Source organism: Crassostrea angulata, chromosome 3 (assembly GCF_025612915.1).
Source record: "Crassostrea angulata isolate pt1a10 chromosome 3, ASM2561291v2, whole genome shotgun sequence".
Lineage (NCBI taxonomy): Eukaryota > Metazoa > Mollusca > Bivalvia > Ostreida > Ostreidae > Magallana > Magallana angulata.
In genome coordinates, this window is record NC_069113.1 from 37,885,923 (window position 1) to 37,904,376 (window position 18,454).

Genomic DNA, 18,454 nt, shown 5'->3' on the forward strand with positions numbered 1-18,454 from the left:
GTCAGAAAATAACGCAATTTTGGAATGATGATTTATTGTGCAGTATCAAAAACAAACTTCATTCCTTTGCTCTTCATGCTGTGAAAAATAAAAGAAATAATAGTATTTTAAAAGATCACTAGTATACTTAGTACATGTATAACTGTACAATGCCATCCATAAATTCTATTCATGTCAACTTCTATTGATATACACGTTCACAGAAATAGAGTAAACGTGTTACAATATAATACACCGTGTACATTTGTATAACCTACAAGTATTTTAATTTTTTCAAGTAATATTTAACAGCCAATATTAGTAAATAATATACAGTTCATCTTACCACATGCTCCAGATTTTAAAGAAATGTTGTCCAAGGCAATGTTCTGCCAACCTTCGTTTGCTTCAATGATGAGCTGTAATACAAGATACATTACACAGTTTATATTTAAACTGTAAAATATTGAGAATTTTTTTTATAATTGATATTTACAAGACAGTTCGCCAATCAATGTAGTTATACGAAGTCATGTTTGTCACTAACTTAAATCAATTGATAGGCTTTGTGTGTAAAACTTTCGAACTAACAAATGTCAAATTTTGAACTCATTTAAAAGCAACAATTGCGACAATACAACACATTAAAATCAATCCATCCCGGTCAGTATTTTCATTAACTTGATTATTCTGATGAACATATAATTTTGAGCTCGGGGAAAAAAACCTCTCCGTTAGCAATTGTTTTGGAAACTGAGATTTAGTGTATTATACCTGCAGACCTCCCACAGAGGGTACATCTAAAGATTTGGTTTTCCAGGAATTGTAGCTGACGTCAGTTGTTCCAATTGTGAACAGAGTGGATTCGGTGCCCGCCGAGTTCCTGTACTTGAATACCATTGAAGCATCATAGCCATCATCGTAGTACCGATCAATGTACAGGTATTTAAAGCTCAAACACCTTGCAGCCTCTGTCAAAACCATACGAAAGGTTTTAAAGGGGCATGGTCACGTTTTTGGTCAAATTCTATTTTAATGTTTTTATTATTTACAATGTTTTAGAAATGCATTTCTAATGATCAAATAAAATTTGAGAGTCACTCGTAGAGTTATAAGCGAGATACAGGGCTTACAATTCTTTGTCATGTAAACAAGGCTCGTGCCCTGTTTTTGTTTACATAGGTTCAATATATCAGTAAAAAATCTTTTTCCAACTTATTTGTCAATCTTTTTATTCATTTTAAGCATAGTTAAACAGTTCCTAACGTTTAATACATTCGTTTTAGGTTTAAAATTGAAATTTTTACTTCAACGTTCAAAATGTAAACAAACGCTTTGTTTACATAACGAAGAATTTCAAGCTCTGTAACTTTCTTATAACCCAACAAATGACACTCAAATTTCAGTTGCCTATTAAAAATGCCTTTCTGAAGCATTGTAAATATTAAAATCGGAAAATTTGACCAAAATCCCTTTATGAGACATACAAAGAACCTTATCTCGCTTATGATATGATGAATAAAATGATGCATTATTATTTAATGAACTATCAATCTCTTTGCAAAAAGTTAGATTTGTTCAAATAAAAATTAATGGTATATTTGGTTCATGATATTAAAAAACCACACAAAATACATTATTCGTTTAATAAATTCATATTTTGTGTGGTGTCGTTTTTCTTGACTGCTGTTTTCAGGATTACTAAAGAGAGTTGTTATAATCAATGATTTCTTCCTTAGTATTAAATGTGTGTTACCTTGAAAATCAGCAGAAGTGACTAAATAAGCTTTGTTTCCAGGATTTTTGTTTCCATTCATCAACAGATATTGGAAACCATCTTCATTTCCAGGGTATCTAGTATCCACAGTCTGAAATTAAGAATTTGTAACATAAAACTTATCACCCCTCAATGAATATATAGTTGTAAGGGCAGTGTCACATGACCTTCTAATTACTTCTTACATAATTTTGAGTTCTCATTTTGATGACATACACTCTTAAATTTAAAAAAAATGAAAATCGAGAAAAGTATAAAATGATGAGCCATTTATTATTAGTTTCATTCCCCTTTTCTAGTGTTGTTGAATATTTAATAAGAATTTCATTTCCTACGTACACTCATGAATCTGAAATCAAACGCTGATTTTGATTTGTCCACTTGGAAGAGACAGGTTTGAAAATCTTTCTGGAAATCACAAGTCGTTGTTGCAGTGGCTTCATTTAAAAGGAAATTAAAGAAAACTATATAGATCTATACATATACATGTAGCACAGACCAAGATAATCAGACTTCGTATATTTATATCATAACGTAAAATTGATCTACCACAAAAATCTTAATATTTTAACATAAGTTTCCATGGTCATGGTAGTCGGAATTCATTGTTTTTACAGTATATGTATATTTTTAACCAAATAATTTGACCAGAAATATTATGTTTTAACGCATTTCAGTAACTTACCCGCCAGTGTGTTGCAGTTGGTACCGGAAAATCCGTTATTACACGTACAAGTAAAACCAGCGCCGTTACCCTGACATTTTCCGCCGTGTTTACAAGGAGAACCAACGCATCCTTAAAAATAATCATAATGCGAAATTTCGCCGAGACAATTTGTTAGTCATACATGCAACAGAATGAACCATCAAAGGGAGGTGATAATCATATAGCATAGTTGAGCAGCAGTGAAAATGTCAAAATGTTGGGTGTAGATTGATTGATTGATTGGTTAATTTTTAAATCTATACTTTGCATGTTTTGAAATTGTCTGGTCCGTAACCCGTAAATTTTGCACAAACATGTATATCATACCTGACTCAACTGCCTCTACTGTGACAGAAAACCCTTTTCCCGCAGCCTGATCCGAGTGTTTAGCTGTATTGAATCGAATCATCATTCGGCCTGGGTCGCCAACCATTGCCTTAGTAAAACTTGCCCCACCTTGAGTACCACATCTCCTATTAAATAAATAAAAAAATGTGTCTCTTCATCAAATTTCATATAATTTTGTTAGCTTTTGTGAAAATCTGTTTTATTTAGAACCGCGCCATCTTACTCTTTGCCTCTATCGCCTATAAGATAGTCCTTAAATTCTAGCCAATGGTAGCAGTCGTCGTAATAGTTGTACGGTAGATCCAACGAATCAATTGTAGCTTTAATACGAGTGTTTGCTGGTCCCTGCAACAGTAGCAAATTGTGTATACGATAAATACTATGTTAATTTATGTTTTTTGTTGTTGTTGGTGTTGGTGTTGTCTTCATAACATAACATACATGTATGTGTTTATCAAAAAGAACGATTTGTGCATTTAAATTAATGTGGATTTTCATCATTGAATTGAGACAAAAAAGAATGAACAAGTTCTTACTAAATAACAGAATATGTTTTACCTTGATGACCCAAGTACATACTACACCAGGTGTGTAACTACCCATGCTAATTGTTTTCTTGTCCCCACTGCTACTCAGAGTAATAAATTCACCACATCCTGAGTAGATTATTTAGAAAAAAATTAACAACTTAAACATTAGCTATAAACAAGCAAAGAATATTAATTAATTGTAAGAATTTCAACAATTAATTAAAACTTCATAGAATTCCTTTATTATATTAGAGAAAAATGAGTGTAATGTTTAAAGAGCGTAAAAATAATGAATATTCATTCGCCATGAACTTTGAACATACCATCACTGGTGTCAAGCTCAGAGCAATCGCTTCCTTTCAGACCGGAAGGACATTTGCAAGAACAGCCACTGCTGCCTTTCGTGACAACACCACCGTTTTTACAAGTATTGGTGCAATCAGCTGTATACATGTATAAAAAAAACCCCATAAAGTTGAAAGTCGCAATGAAAGAACATAACCCATTGTTTTTCAAATTCTTATTGATGAGTTAATTTATAAGTTCTTCATATAAACTTTTCTAGTCAAAGTTGTAAGTCATTGAGAATAAAATATTGCAATCTATCGATTAAAATTAGACTTAAAAACTCTACGTCTACCGTATCGTGGAGGCGCGGTTTTACAAATTTTTTATTATTAATTATTCTTAATTAGTCTGAAAACATGGTGTATTTTGATAAAGCAAAATTAATGCACACCTGTACATTTATAGCCACTGTTAATCTCGCCAATGTCATATAAGGACAGGGCATTTTTTGTGTTAGTGATAAGGTACTCAAAGCTCTTGTCCGGTATGGACATGGAGTTTTTCCCATTCTTTCCGAATGACTAAAAACGGTAAGAAACATAACATATATATATAATGTTTAAACAACAATACAATACTTGATATCATTATTATTCATTACTCGAAAATTTTAAATTTCAATTTCATAAATCTTTAAAATTTACTTGTAGTTCGTATTGCATGATAGATTTGTAGTCGTAGGGCTGTGCGTTCTTGGTATTCGCCATATCAAAATTATTCAGATTTGCGGTGTCTATGTTCTTCCATAACATGGACGTCATTTTCATTCTGTCGCTGCGAGACTGCTCGTGTTGCGTTCCCATTGCATGCAGCATTTCGTGCAGAACTGTATGAACCTAACAGCGAAGCAAGCAAAAATATCATAAATATGCAAATGAATGTTTAATATCACCAATCGTTTTTAATAGAAGCTGTCAACATTGATCACGACTGTATTTTTTATACCGCAAGGTATTTGTTAAATAAACAAATAATTAATCAGTTTAATAACTTTAGAACTATTTTCTTAGTTTACGTATACATTATCCAGTGCTGACCGTATAATACGTTTTCAATTTACTCAATTTACGTACATGTAACCCAGTTCTGATCGTAAGACTATTCAGTTTCTATTTATCAAGTTTACCTAAACCAATACTGACCGTGAGACAGCCGTCCTTCTGGAGAGAAATCTTCTGTTCCCCACCGATCTTCCCAACATACGACCAGCATCTACAACACATTTTATTGCACATTATATATATATATATATATATATATATATATATATATATATATATATATATATATATATATATATATATATATATATATATATATATATAAGATTTGGTTGAAATACGGAACGTCAATTCGAGTTTTCCTGTGGCTATTTTTGAACCCTATTTTTCTCAGTGAGCACTGCTGCCTTTCGATAAAAAAAAAAGCCTCAGATAACTTTTGAAATACAAATGAAAGATAAGTTGTTAATTAAAAAGCTGCAAAAATGCACTACATACCGTATACCGGTATACATTTTTTTTGCTGCATGTAATATTCGCACTTCAATACTTGCAAACTGTTATGCCCTTTCTTGAATTTATGTTTAAAGAGAGATATTACGGGACATGGGAATTCGCCTAGTCTTAAATTCGCCCGGTGAAAATGAATGCGAAAGGGGCGAAAATTGCACCCACCCGTCAGCACTAGTGATAAGAACGTAGTTCTCCTCCGTGGTTCTCTCCACCCACTTGACGCATGTGTCAGAGTTCAGCTGGTTGATTGCGTCAGCAAGTTGACTCTTCAGTGTAGAGAGATCTGTTAAATGTATAAACGTTTTTTGATTAGGTGACTATTCAAATATTCAAATAACGACCATAAGATAGAAAAATGTTCCGGAAAAGGTTTTAATTTCATAAAATACTTTTCTTGAAATTATTGATAAATTTCAGTAGGAGTGGGTATTAACCTAGTTCTTTATATTGTAAGTCTATTTTTTTTTAAATTTAAGTTTATAAATACAAATTTGAGAGAGATACATGATACTGAAGGGATCTAAATAAGAAATAAAGTGTTTACTTTCCTTTTTATATCTTTTTATATCACCATTAAACAAATAGCCTAAGTTACTAATTCAAGTGCTAAAATAAAAATACATACATCCGCTGAAGGAGGCCTCGTCGATTGAATAGGGAATTACGCCGTCCGTCCATAACGTTGCAGACTCCTCGAAAATCCTTTTGTACGCCGATTTTGATTCCTAGATAATATCATGTTTAAAAATGTAGTCACTATAAAGTTCATAATTTACTTTTGTAAAAAATTTAAAAAAAAAACCCCAAATTTTAAAAAAGTAGCACACCCCACCCCCCAAAAAGATTGAAAAAACAACATGGATATCTTAACTCTCCTTTTTAATGTCGATTGCAAATAAATGGACCAAAGAATATTCTTGATATACATCTCCATGTTTACATATCAAAATACACACCACATTTTCATTTCAACAACAGAAGTTCTTAATGCATCAAATACATCTTTACCAGGCATTTCAACGAAAGAAATACTCAAATTGAACATATAAAGTTATCTCTAACAGTCAATGTCCGGGCTATGCATAATAATAAAGACTTTGATGTTATTGAAACGGAAAACGCACTACTTTCTTTCTTACATATACTTTACTCCATGAAAAATTATTATGCAAATTATACTGTATTACATGTAGTTGTCATTATTATACATTAATGTTCTGAGTTTTGGAGAACATGACCATGGTTCGTAAATAATCATATGCTTTATAATTAGTTGTCTATCCACGGCATCAGCAAAATGGTATATATACCCTTAGCATTGGTAACACCCGATTGCACACCTGGTACTCATGGCCGACGTGCTGGTATTATATTATTTGTTGTCTAAGTGTTTGTACATACTTTGACACTTTACGAGCTGTTATGTGTGTATGTTTGAAATGCAAATACCAATGCAGCTAACGTTTCTTTTTACCAAGTCGCGAATTTGACAAATTCTTTCTGATCAATGAAACAGTGGTGACAAATCATTTTAATGTGATGTAAGAAATACGTTTATACAAATACAGATGTCAGCAAAACCTCCAAACACTTTGATCCGCGAAGAAGGCAGAGGCTTATAGGAAATGAATGAGATGGCTGTCAAACATTGCGGATAAGATCGTTGTGAGATTTGTGTTCATTAAGAATGCTACAAATTGGGTGTAGTTTAACAGACCTTCTTCGGTCCACCACCCAGTCCTACGCTGAGATGAGATTTATCCAGATTGTCCTCTTTTTGTTCTTCCTTGGAGTTTGGGTTAATATTTTGTGGCTTTGTAAAAAAATGAACACAAAACAGATTACGTTAAGTCCATTAAATGCATTTTTTTCAATTTGTTGACTTACTTACTTCAAATTAACACTTTTTGTCAGAACACATATGCTTCATATCAAATAACTACTGGTAGTTTCATTTTAAATGTACATTCTTAGAGAGAGAGAGAGAGAGAGAGAGAGAGAGAGAGAGAGAGAGCATCAACTAGACACCAATCGAAACTCTTCGATTTTTTTTCCGGCAGAGTTCAGTTAAACATTTCTGCATTTCAGAAAGACCCGAAAAATTGTTATAATTGAAATATTTTTCATCAAACTAAGAATAAATGTAAAGATAGCCCAAAACTAAGAAATCCTGGCTGGGAAAGGGAAAGAGTTCAGAGACATTACATGAGTTTATCAAGCAGTTAAAGACGACGTCTAACCTTCTCCTCCCCTCCCGGCAGTTCCACCCTCTGACTCTCGGCGTCATCCTCGGCCTCGGATTCACTGTCAATATGCTTCAAGTACGAAAAAATAAATAAACATTTGTTACATACATAAAAATAAACTCACAACTAGAGCAAAGCTCGTTGCAAAGCAACGAGTGGGTCTTCCGTTAATGTAGGATGTAAAGCTGGAAGTTCCTGTAAGAAGCAGAGCTCCTAAACCAATAACAAAAGTAACTAAAATAAAAAGATTAAAACAATCGAATTATTCTTGGTACGACTTAACAATATCCGAATCATTTTAAGTACGACTTAACAAAAACCTTTCTGATTTCAAGAACGACTTAACAAAAAAATCCGAATGTGTTAAGTACGACTTAGCAATTATTTTTGGTACGAGTTAATATCACTTTAAACAAAACGCTATTTTTTAAACCAAGGACGCGGAATCAAAATTTCCGGAAAAATCAATTTTTAAACCCCGATATCTCTCTTATGCATCGTCCGATTCAAAAACGGATTTCAGTTTTGAACTCAGCATGAAAATTACTGTAAGATACGTACGTAAAATTTTTAAAATTGAAAAACATGAAAATTCAAAAAAATTGGTTTTGCTTCCGGTTTCGACCGGAAGTGTCCGAATTGAGTTTCCAGCCTTATGTCATAAGTAAAACGATTGTTCTATCTTCTCTGTAAATCTCATAGCTTTATCTTAAATCAAAAATGAGAAAAGCTCCGGACAAAATCACTTTTTAAAACGTGAAAAACGTCAATATCTGACGAAATTGATGACGTCATCAAATAATTTTTTCATATCATAGAGATCTTTTAGATACACATTACTCCTGTAAATTTCAAAACAATCGATGCAAGCGTTTTTGAAATATTTGAGTTGGAAAAAAAATAAAAAGAATAATAATAATAAGAATAAGAAAAAAAAGAAACCGTAGAAAAACAAAAGGGTCTTCCGTTGAAAACGGAAGACCCTAAAAAGGGTCATGCTTCCAAAACCATAATAAAAAAATAAAAGGCAATCAAATTTGAGAAAAGAAGTATCGTGTCTTGTGCGGATATAAAAGGACGTATGGACCCCCCCCCCCCCCCCCCTTCGGCGGCTAATCAAACACTTCCTTTTGATCCGTATCTGCTTAATTTAAAAAAAAATCGTGAAAAATTTTGCATTTGCTGTGAAGAATAAAAACACAAAACGTCTTTTTTCTGGGCAAATCTTTTTAAAAACTTCTTCCTTTGATATTCACATTTACATCAAGAAAGCTACATGTATCTATCTCAGTGAGCTAAAAAAGCTGTGTCCCTCGACAAGCTCTATCCACTTGCTGGTCCGCAAAACAACACCATTTGAACGTTCAGTATATACATGTACATCTCAATTTAAATATTGTGGGATATCATTTATTATTTTTCTTTTCTGAATATAATTATTATTATAAGAATACAGAGAGTTTTTAAATTGATTAACAAAAAAATCCCCATATCTTACCGATGTATCGATGTTGTTTTCATCATCATCATCATCATCATCATCATCATCATCATCATCGACTGAAATGTTATAATTCATCCAACTTAGCACAGTTTAAAGCGATATTGTATTTATCAGGACAACTTACATGTAGCAATTTCATTTTGTGCATTTATATGTTAACATTATGATATTGATATTAAAAAGGTAGTATGTGAATGAAAAAAAAATTAATCTCCGAGTGAATTTGTCCTCACTGTCGCCTCGTTTTCCCGTCTCTTCAACCTTCACCTCATCTGTTCTCAGTTCCTCCATAAGTTCCCTCAGAGTTTCTTTCAAACCTGGCAGGTTAATAAATGTCAATCAAGCTAGTATATAACCCATTTTTTTTTCAAAGCTTACGTTTGTCTAAACATATACTTGGTTCAAAATATTTTACAAATTCCAATACAGTTTTCATTTTGTTTCTAGACATTAGCCAAGTCTTGAAACAAAATCAAAACTGTATTGGAAATTTATTTAGAGTTATTTCTTGCCAAGATTTCTTCGATTAAAATTTTCAAACTTTTAAGAGCCATAGTGGCCAACAAAAAGCCCGTCAGATCCACTTTAAATTTTTAAAAATGATTTGTTAAGCTATTGAATATTAATAAATTAGTAAAGAAATATTACGCATATTTCAACTAATAGTATGTTATTTGAATGTTTTGCTATATCTTCATACATGTAATACCGGTATATTCTCAAAAATTAAACACGAACGGCTTTAAAAGTAATGTATCAAAGCGGACAAGAAAAGAATCTCTTCTTACCCTTATCAAACTTTGAGTAGCCTGCGGCCCGCTCTACCGAAGGTTGAACACAGGCCAAACAGACGAGGAACAGCAAGGCCAGCTTCATGTTGGAAAAATGAACATTCACTTTAGTTTACCCGGGTTAAAAACATGTGGTCTCGCCTGAGTGATAACAACTCCAACCCCACTAGACAGTGTCTAGATTTGTTCCACTTCATTCAGTTAACAGGTTAATAGGTGGACTGTGTTTTAGATTCAATATGAAAATTCATCGCAGGTTCGGCCATTTGGATAATTTTTGTCAAATCAAGTTTTGTATAAAATGTACATTTGCCATTAACTTGATGGATTTATATTTACGTACCGTCATAGATTTATAGTAGATATATTATCTATGGCTAGTTTCAGAACACTCTCTACACTAGCAAATTGCATACGTCTTTTGAAAATATACATATTAGCAAGCTTATTTGACATCCATATTACATAAGAGCGTCAACTCATATTAGAAATTTGCAATAAAAGACAAAGTATTCCATTAATATCTTTTTTGTTAATGCGTAAAAAAAATATTTTTTTAATAGTCTTTGATTTCAAGTAATATAAAGTTTCAGACATTACATTTATATTCCAAGTTCTTTTCTTTGAGTCATTTTTAAAACAATACTTTGTTGTTTTGAACTTTACAGATACTGCACTTAGTTTCTTTCATTTTTAACATCTTTTACTTGCCTCAGAGGATTTGGAAGACGAGTTAACAATATCATTATTATAGATATTAGAGGACTAAATGATATTGGCAGTTTTAAGGCTCTGTTGACCTTCTTAAGACGGAGCAAAGATAGTTTTATATATATATATATATATATATATATATATATATATATATATATATATATATATATATATATATATATATATCATCAGGCTTGGGGCGAATTAAATTGTAAAGTAATGCATTACATTACCATTACTTCGTGAATTTGGGCATTTAATTACATGTACCATTACCATAACTTGATTTTCTTGAAGTAATGCATTACATTACCATTACATGAGTAAAGTAATGCATTACCATTACCATTACTTTGTTTTAAAAAATTAAAGCTAATGAAGAGTTTTTGCAAATGTTTCAAATTTAAAACACTTTAACATATCTACAGGTTCATGTTCAGTATCAGGTTCAAGTTCAATGACTATATATGAGTGTCATTCTTTATTTGCTCAATATATAACAATGAGCATTATGAACAACATATTACACAAGTAAAAAGATATTTATAGACATTTGGCATGATACTATGTCAGATATGATATAGAGACACAGAATTTGTGCATAACAGAAAACAATTTATGGAATAATGTTGCAGTCATTAAAAAGCTAAATAGAAATATTTCCCCAGATAACACAAATCTTTATAATTTTGAACACTTAATTGTATTAATTTATAGAGAGAGGGTTTTTCCCAATTATATTTCTAAATATATTTTAATCAGATTTCTCTATGCTGAGGACACTTTAAGACAAAAGATTGCTGTTGCACTTTATGATCAAAGTTTCAAAGGTTTCTTCTTTGAACTGCATCCTATTAGTTTGGAAATCTTCCCAGCTACACTTATTAACGTTCTACAGGTGCAGTGGAAGCTGGGACTGAAAGATTGTTTGACAATCTTTATCTTAGGATATGTTTAGTGAAAAAATAGAAAAAATACATGAATCTTGTATTTTCTATCAGTCCAAACTAATGTACTTAAGAGAGAGAGAGAGAGAGAGAGAGAGAGAGAGAGAGAGAGAGAGAGAGAGAGAGAAAGAGAGAGTAAAATTATTTTCAAATGGGTTATATTGGAAGTGATTTTGATTTTCAGACTGGATGGACAGTGCATTCATTTTGCCCTTAAAGGTGAATGTCTGTCCCCTATTATATTGGGACATGGCGAAGGGAAGGGGATTGGGGTGTTTAGCACTTCTTATAACAATAGATTGTTTTGATACTTAGATTATCCTGGGGGCATAGTGTGTTGTTGACACATCTTTATTGAAGTACAAACTAGTTGGAGTAAATTGTTTAAATGATTTAAAACTCTTAAAAACAACACTCATAAAAATGTTATGAAACTGTGTTGTTATATCTAGTAATATGAACAATTTAGAAATGAATTTTTATAAATCTTTTTATACAACTAAAACATTTTTATTTCAAGAATTATTTCTTTCTTCTTTATAATAAAGTTAATCCAATTCAAATTCAGCTATTCATTTATTCATCGCATTTTTTAAAGTGAACATGCATAAATAAGCATAGTAATGCAAAGTAATGCAATGCAATGCCAGCATTACACTAAATTTTGGAAAGTAATGAATTACATTACCATTACTTGTAATGCTAATTTTGTGGCATAACACATTACTAGCATTACTTTGAAAACATGTTATGCATTGCAATGCATTGCCATTACATTTAGCATTTAGCATTATATATATATATATATAAGTTTACGATAAAAAAAAATATTATTTGTAATAGTTAAATCCAGCCTCTATAATTACAGAAACCTGGTTGTTGCAAATAACCTTCTAACCAATATAAATTATATAACTTAAGTTGCATGTTTGATTTCCATAATTTCTGGGAGAGGGAATTGTTAATTCAAATATTATCCATAGTACAGTATTTGAAAACTCAAGAGTGAAAGGCTTCTATTACAACTTAACATTATAAACTAGACGCAGATTTTAATCAATATATTAAACTTAAGTGCTTCAACTCCGTTCACATCCTTGGTACCTTTTGTACAGGGGAGTTGAACAAAATTAGATTATTAATGATAAGATTTATAAACATTTACTCAGATATTAAGCATATACATCTTAATACATATAATTTAATGCATGTATTTTTTGAAGGTAACAAAACAGAAGAAATATTTATACAAGCCATTATTCAAATCATATGAATGTATATTCGTAAAAAAGGCAGCTCCCTTAAAATCCGCCTAGTAGAAAAAAGTTTTTAAGATGGTTCATGCATTTAACATATTAAATCTACCCAGGTAAATTACACAGAACGACAACCTTCATGTACTTTTACATGGTTTAATTTCCCCACCTGCTGGGAAATCCCGATAACTGATGAAACATACACAAACACTGACCCTCAAGTCAACCTTATATTTATTTCTAATTGGTCGTCCTGAGTCTTTCAATAAAAGTTTGTTTATTTTTTCATGGACATAAATGGAATTATCGTTGGATGTAAAAGTGTGTTTGTTTTCTTCTAACTCAGATGTAATTCAATCTTACTTTGTTTGACAAAGTATATTTTCCCATACCTCATGGATCAAATTTGGATGCAATAAATTACATTCTCTTTTACCAACATACAGTAGCTAAATCTATCTTTGTTATTTACTAGTTAAACAATCAGTTTGATTGCAAGAGAAACGTGATCAAAATACTGAAGGCTGTTCACACATTCACTTTTTACAAGCAAAAATTATTCAAACTTATTCAAACTAAAAAGTAATTTGTTTAGTAATTAAGATTATACAGTAAAACTAGTTTAGTACGAACACGGATATAGCGAATTTTCGGGTACAGCAAATTTCTTTTTGAGTCCCCGGTAAAATTCTTAACAAATCCTTGCAAAATTTTACGGTTATAACGAATTGGGTTATAATGAATTTACGTGAAGAACGAAATTAAACACTTTTATAAAGAATAACATGATAGTTTGAATGAATTTATTTTCAATTAAAGTTGTCGACTCACAATCCGATTATCAAAGTAATGCATTTTTATTCGAAGCCTTAATTAACAAAATAGTCTGATTAAAGAAAACATGTATATCGTAAATTCCCTATTGTTATTATTACGAATTCGTTATACAGATATAACGAATTACAGATATAACGAAGTAAATCCATCGGTCCCTAGGATTGCGCTTTAACCGATGTTTAATGTATTTGTTTAAAATAACTAATTAAGGTTAATGCATTATTATACGCAATTGACACCGTACTTGCACCATATAGTTAAATAAGTCATTGAATTTTCTCTCTCTCTCTCTCTCTCTCTCTCTCTCTCTCTTTCTCGCTCTCTCGATCGAAAAAAGAAAAGAAGAAGAAGATGGAGAAGAAGAATATTTGATACGAATTAGAATCTTGAAAAAAAAAAACAGTTTAATTTATACTATTATTATTTATTTACATTGTTTAATTTATTGTCATATTCGGTTATTGAAAAACATGATAAAATGATAAAAACAGATGCCGTCCGTTTCTGTAGTAACCAATTCAGTGAAATGAAAATAATTTTTCTTACAAAATCCGGTTATTGAAATGGTGAAAATGGTGGGTGGGCAGCGGCTGCCAAAATGATGTCCCTATTGTATGGATAACACCTCCTACAAAATCTAAAGCTACTACTAAACTACTTAAGAAACTATAGATATATATAATAAACTTTAGAGCAATCGGCGACAGTAGCAACACCTTCTTTAAGAATGTGAACAAATGTTTATAATGTAGCTGTTCTTTTTTATAGTTTCTTAAGTAGTTTAGTAGTAGCTTTAGATTTTGTTTTCTTTGTTTTGTACTCATGTAATTTATTTTTTGGTCCTGAAGAAGGGACTGGTTGTCCCGAAAATTTGACAATTTCTATTGTTCGTGTCGTTAGCCATTTTTAGTGCTTTTTATATTCAGTTTACTGGCTTAGTATCTATACATTAGATCCGACACTTTAAAGATGCCTAGTGTTGTTGATTCTATTCAGTGCTTTATATATATATATATATATATATATATATATATATATATATATATATATATATATATATATATATATATATTAGAAAAGTTCTGTTGACTTAGTTATTTTGCTTAAAGGGTGCCTCTATTGTATGAATAACTCCAGTAGAGGTTTTAAATTGGAAATGTTTTGCGGTTTATTGAACATATATCAGGGGTTAGCATATTACTTGGAATTTGATTTTTGATAATATATGAAAAAATACCACTTGTTGAAGTTATTTATTTCTTTTTTAAAAAAAAATGTTGCATATAATGTCCCCCATTTCTTTGGATAGATAATATTTATCAATTTAGGGTTGACAATTGGTTTATGGATACTATTCACACAAAATACATTTCTCTTCTGTCATGTTATTTTGCGCATAACAATATGCACATAACATCATGGAGATTTGAAACCCGTCCATTAATGTCTAACATCCATTCGTATGGTTTTATCACAGTCAGCCCTTTTAGTACTGAATGCGTCCATCCGGAAAGTAAGATTTTTTTAAACAATGAAATTTGGTACAGAATTTATTTTTCAAACAATGCAGTCATCACGTTTTATCAAACCTTCATTTCAGTCCCAGTAGCACTGTGCTGGTTAGTAATGGCTAAAATAAGTTTCAAATTGCATAAAATTTATCTGAAGTAAATTTGGTAGGTGATTGTATTTTTTCATATTTCAAATACAAATTTACACTAGAAATACAAGACGGAGTATAAATATGAAAGATTTAGTTTCGATAAATGCTTCAATTTATATGAAAAATGCGGATCACACACCACTTTTTTTTTTAATTTGAACGTAGAAAAGTGCAAGACCTAAAAAAAACCTCTGACTAAGCGTAAACAAATAAGAAGGCGTCGGGAGATGAATAAAAGGTCATTCGGGTATTCGAAAAAAATATACGTATGTTTTTAGCAGAGGTTAAAATTGGAGGATGGAAAGATTTAAATTCCATTAAATTTAAAAGGCCATTTCTCGGACCAAAAACATATTTATTGTGAATCCATTATCTTAATTTTTATCTCTTAAAAGTTTAAATAGCACTAAACACCATGATTTTATAAATCGTAATTATCAATGCTTAACCGGAGATCCTTTAATCTGTTCGTTTTCAACACAAACTACATATTTCATCAAAAGTTGCTGAAAAAAAAACCAAATTTGAATATTTTTTTCTGGAAAAAAAATTATAATCCCAATAAAGCTTATAAAGGATTTACTAGTTTACTGCTTGTTCAATGCCATTTCGTTGACAAAAGACATTATTAAGACAAATAATTTCAAAGGAAATGGGGTTAAATAAAGGACATTATACAAATAAAATTTAAGAGGACTTTTCTTTGACCTCAAACTCAGACCTGAAATTTTGTTTAAAGATGATTGCAAATTCATTATTCATCATGCAAAGAATGGGTGAAGTATTAGAAAAATCGAACCAAAAGGAGTAAAAAACAAGAGGCCCGGCCACATCGCTCACCTGAGCAACAGTGGTTTTATAGGGGTGTTCAAAGGATATAGTGCCGTATGGCCTCTCGGTAGAATAGAAAAATACCGCTTAGTATCAAAATTTTACACTTAGTTTTGCATACACTAAATCCATGACATTGTACCTTTATGAAAAACCATAAGATCCTTTGCAAGAAATTAACTAAAAAGGGGTTCACGGTTAACTTCTTAACTTCCAAAATCCCTTTATTTTAGACCCCCACCACTTTATAAAGTAATCAAAATATATGAGAGATATAGGCACATTTTTCCCTCAACTACTCACTTATTGTATATTATTAAAAAATTCTTATATGTAAAAGAAGAAAATTGTACCTCAATGCGCTCAATTCTCAAAAATTAAAATTTCATTGGTCTACTCCATTATCAATGATTGTCGTTTACCTGGCGTGAATTAATTTCGTATAACGTTTCATAACCTTACTCACTTGACTGATGAATAAACTTAATTAAAAAATGTTGTCACATGATATGTTAAAGAGCTATAATTCTAATCAATGTATTAACAGGCATATCGCCTCATCGTACTCAGGTCCACCCATTACTTACAACTTTATTAAAAAAAACACCAACAAATGGCTAAAGAGAAAGATGATTTTCCGCTACAATATATAATTATTTAAGAACAACAATGCTTTTATCCTCATAATGATAATGTGTCAGAACTATTGAAACTGGTTAAAAGACGTCCTTTTCTTTACTTGTATTTAGAAAACTATCGGAATTGGTGTAGATTTTATATAATTTATCGTATAAGAGGGGCACCAGAAAGCAGTTACAGCATATTATCTTTTTAGCAAGACATTTATAGTGAGTAACCAAATTTCAGCGTCAATCGTAGAATTATAAGCAAGATACAGAGATTGGTTTGAGTCATGTTTTCGTTAAGATGAGTTTATTTCATTTTACTTAAGATTTTTAAACTTGGTATTTCCTATTTAGCATTTAAAATATAAACAAACTAAAGCATGACCTCAGGTCTGTGTACAAACCTAGCACTGAGCGCAAAGCGCTGTATCTTGCTTATAACTCGGAACTTGACCCTAAGATACTGTTAGTAAATAGAAAATTGTAAAAAATTTAAACACAGGAAAAACAAGCATTCTGAGAGTATTGCATAAGCAATACACGTCCCCTACCGACCAAAGTCAAGCTACTCAGCAATAAGCTACTCAGCAATAACGAAATTTGTTTATATTTTTCGACTATATAATCTGAATTTTCCGATCCCGATTGAAAAAAGTAATCATAAACAGGGCGCCTAGCGCCCAAACTAGGACTTGTGACATCCAGGTGACACCGGATTCTTGGGGGCACGGGTGTCCCCCCGGGATCCCCGGTCCCAAAACGGGCAATATTAACACCGATTTCTGGCGCCAGGGCGCTGAGTAGACCCTATCACACTGTTAAATAGGGAGTATAAACTGTGCGCCTAGCGCCCAAACTAGGACTTGTGACACCCAGGTGACACCGGATTCTTGGGGGCACGGGTGTTCCCACGGGATCCCCGGTCCCAAAACGGGCAATATTAACACCGATTTCTGGCGCCAGGGCGCTGAGTAGACCCTATCACACTGTTAAATAGGGAGTATAAACTGTGCGCCTAGCGCCCAAACTAGGACTTGTGACACCAAGGTGACACCGGATTCTTGGGGGCACGGGTGTCCCCCCAAGATCCCCGGTCCCAAAACGGGCAATATTAACACCGATTTCTGGCGCCAGGGCGCTGAGTAGACCCTATCACACTGTTAAATAGGGAGTCTAAACTGAGCGCCTAGCGCCCAAACTAGGTCTTGTGACACCATGGTGACACCGAATTCTTGGGGGCATGGGTGTCCCCCCGGGATCCCCGGTCCAAAAACGGGCAATATTAACACCGATTTCTGGCGCCAGGGCGCTGAGTAGACCCTATCACACTGTTAAATAGGGAGTCTAAACTGAGCGCCTAGCGCCCAAATTAGGACTTGTGACACCCAGGTGAAACCGGATTCTTTGGGGCAAAGGTGTCCCCATGGGATCCCCGGTCCCAAAACGGGCAATATTAACACCGATTTCCGGCGCCAGGGCCCTGAGTAGACCCTATCACAATGTTAAATAGGGAGTCTAAACTGTGCGCCTAGCGCCCAAACGAGGACTTTTGACACCCAAGCGACATGGATTCTTGGAGCCACCGGTGTCCCCCCGAGATCCCCGGTCCCAACCCGGGCAATATTAGCACCGATTTCTGGCGCCAGGGCGCTGAGTAGACCCTATCACACTGTTAAATAGGGAGTCTAAACTGTGCGCCTAGCGCCCAAACTAGGACTTGTGACACCCAGGTGACACCGGATTCTTGGGGGCACGGGTGTCCCCCCGGTCCCAAAACGGGCAATATAAACACCGATTTCTGGCGCCAGGGCGCTGAGTAGACCGTATCACACTGTTA

General features: G+C 32.8%; 1 protein-coding gene across 1 annotated transcript; it reads right to left on the minus strand.

Moving 5' to 3' along the window:
- Positions 1-17: 17 nt before the first annotated feature.
- On the minus strand, positions 18-9,892 carry LOC128177568 (blastula protease 10-like). The gene is made up of 20 exons (XM_052844320.1): positions 9,741-9,892; positions 9,186-9,269; positions 8,947-9,008; positions 7,443-7,517; positions 6,920-7,015; positions 5,828-5,927; positions 5,365-5,485; positions 4,831-4,900; positions 4,333-4,524; positions 4,080-4,209; positions 3,664-3,783; positions 3,369-3,466; positions 3,034-3,155; positions 2,790-2,935; positions 2,442-2,552; positions 2,096-2,193; positions 1,736-1,847; positions 754-950; positions 326-398; positions 18-78 (listed from the first exon to the last, which is right to left on the minus strand). The coding sequence occupies exons 1-20, from the start codon at positions 9,826-9,828 to the stop codon at positions 74-76; spliced, it is 2,100 nt and encodes a 699-aa protein (XP_052700280.1). The 5' UTR covers positions 9,829-9,892; the 3' UTR covers positions 18-73.
- Between the last annotated feature and the right edge of the window lie 8,562 nt (positions 9,893-18,454).

What these genes read in the sequence shown, in the direction of transcription:
- LOC128177568 (XM_052844320.1), bottom strand. Translation starts at nt 9,828, where the DNA reads ATGAAGCTGGCCTTGCTGTTCCTCGTCTGTTTGGCCTGTGTTCAACCT. An exon ending in TGCCGGGAGGGGAGGAGAAG is followed by an intron (nt 7,016 to 7,442) that starts GTTAGACGTCGT and finishes TTTTTTACAAAG; the next exon opens with CCACAAAATATTAACCCAAA. An exon ending in TATGTACTTGGGTCATCAAG is followed by an intron (nt 3,156 to 3,368) that starts GTAAAACATATT and finishes CTACTGTTGCAG; the next exon opens with GGACCAGCAAACACTCGTAT.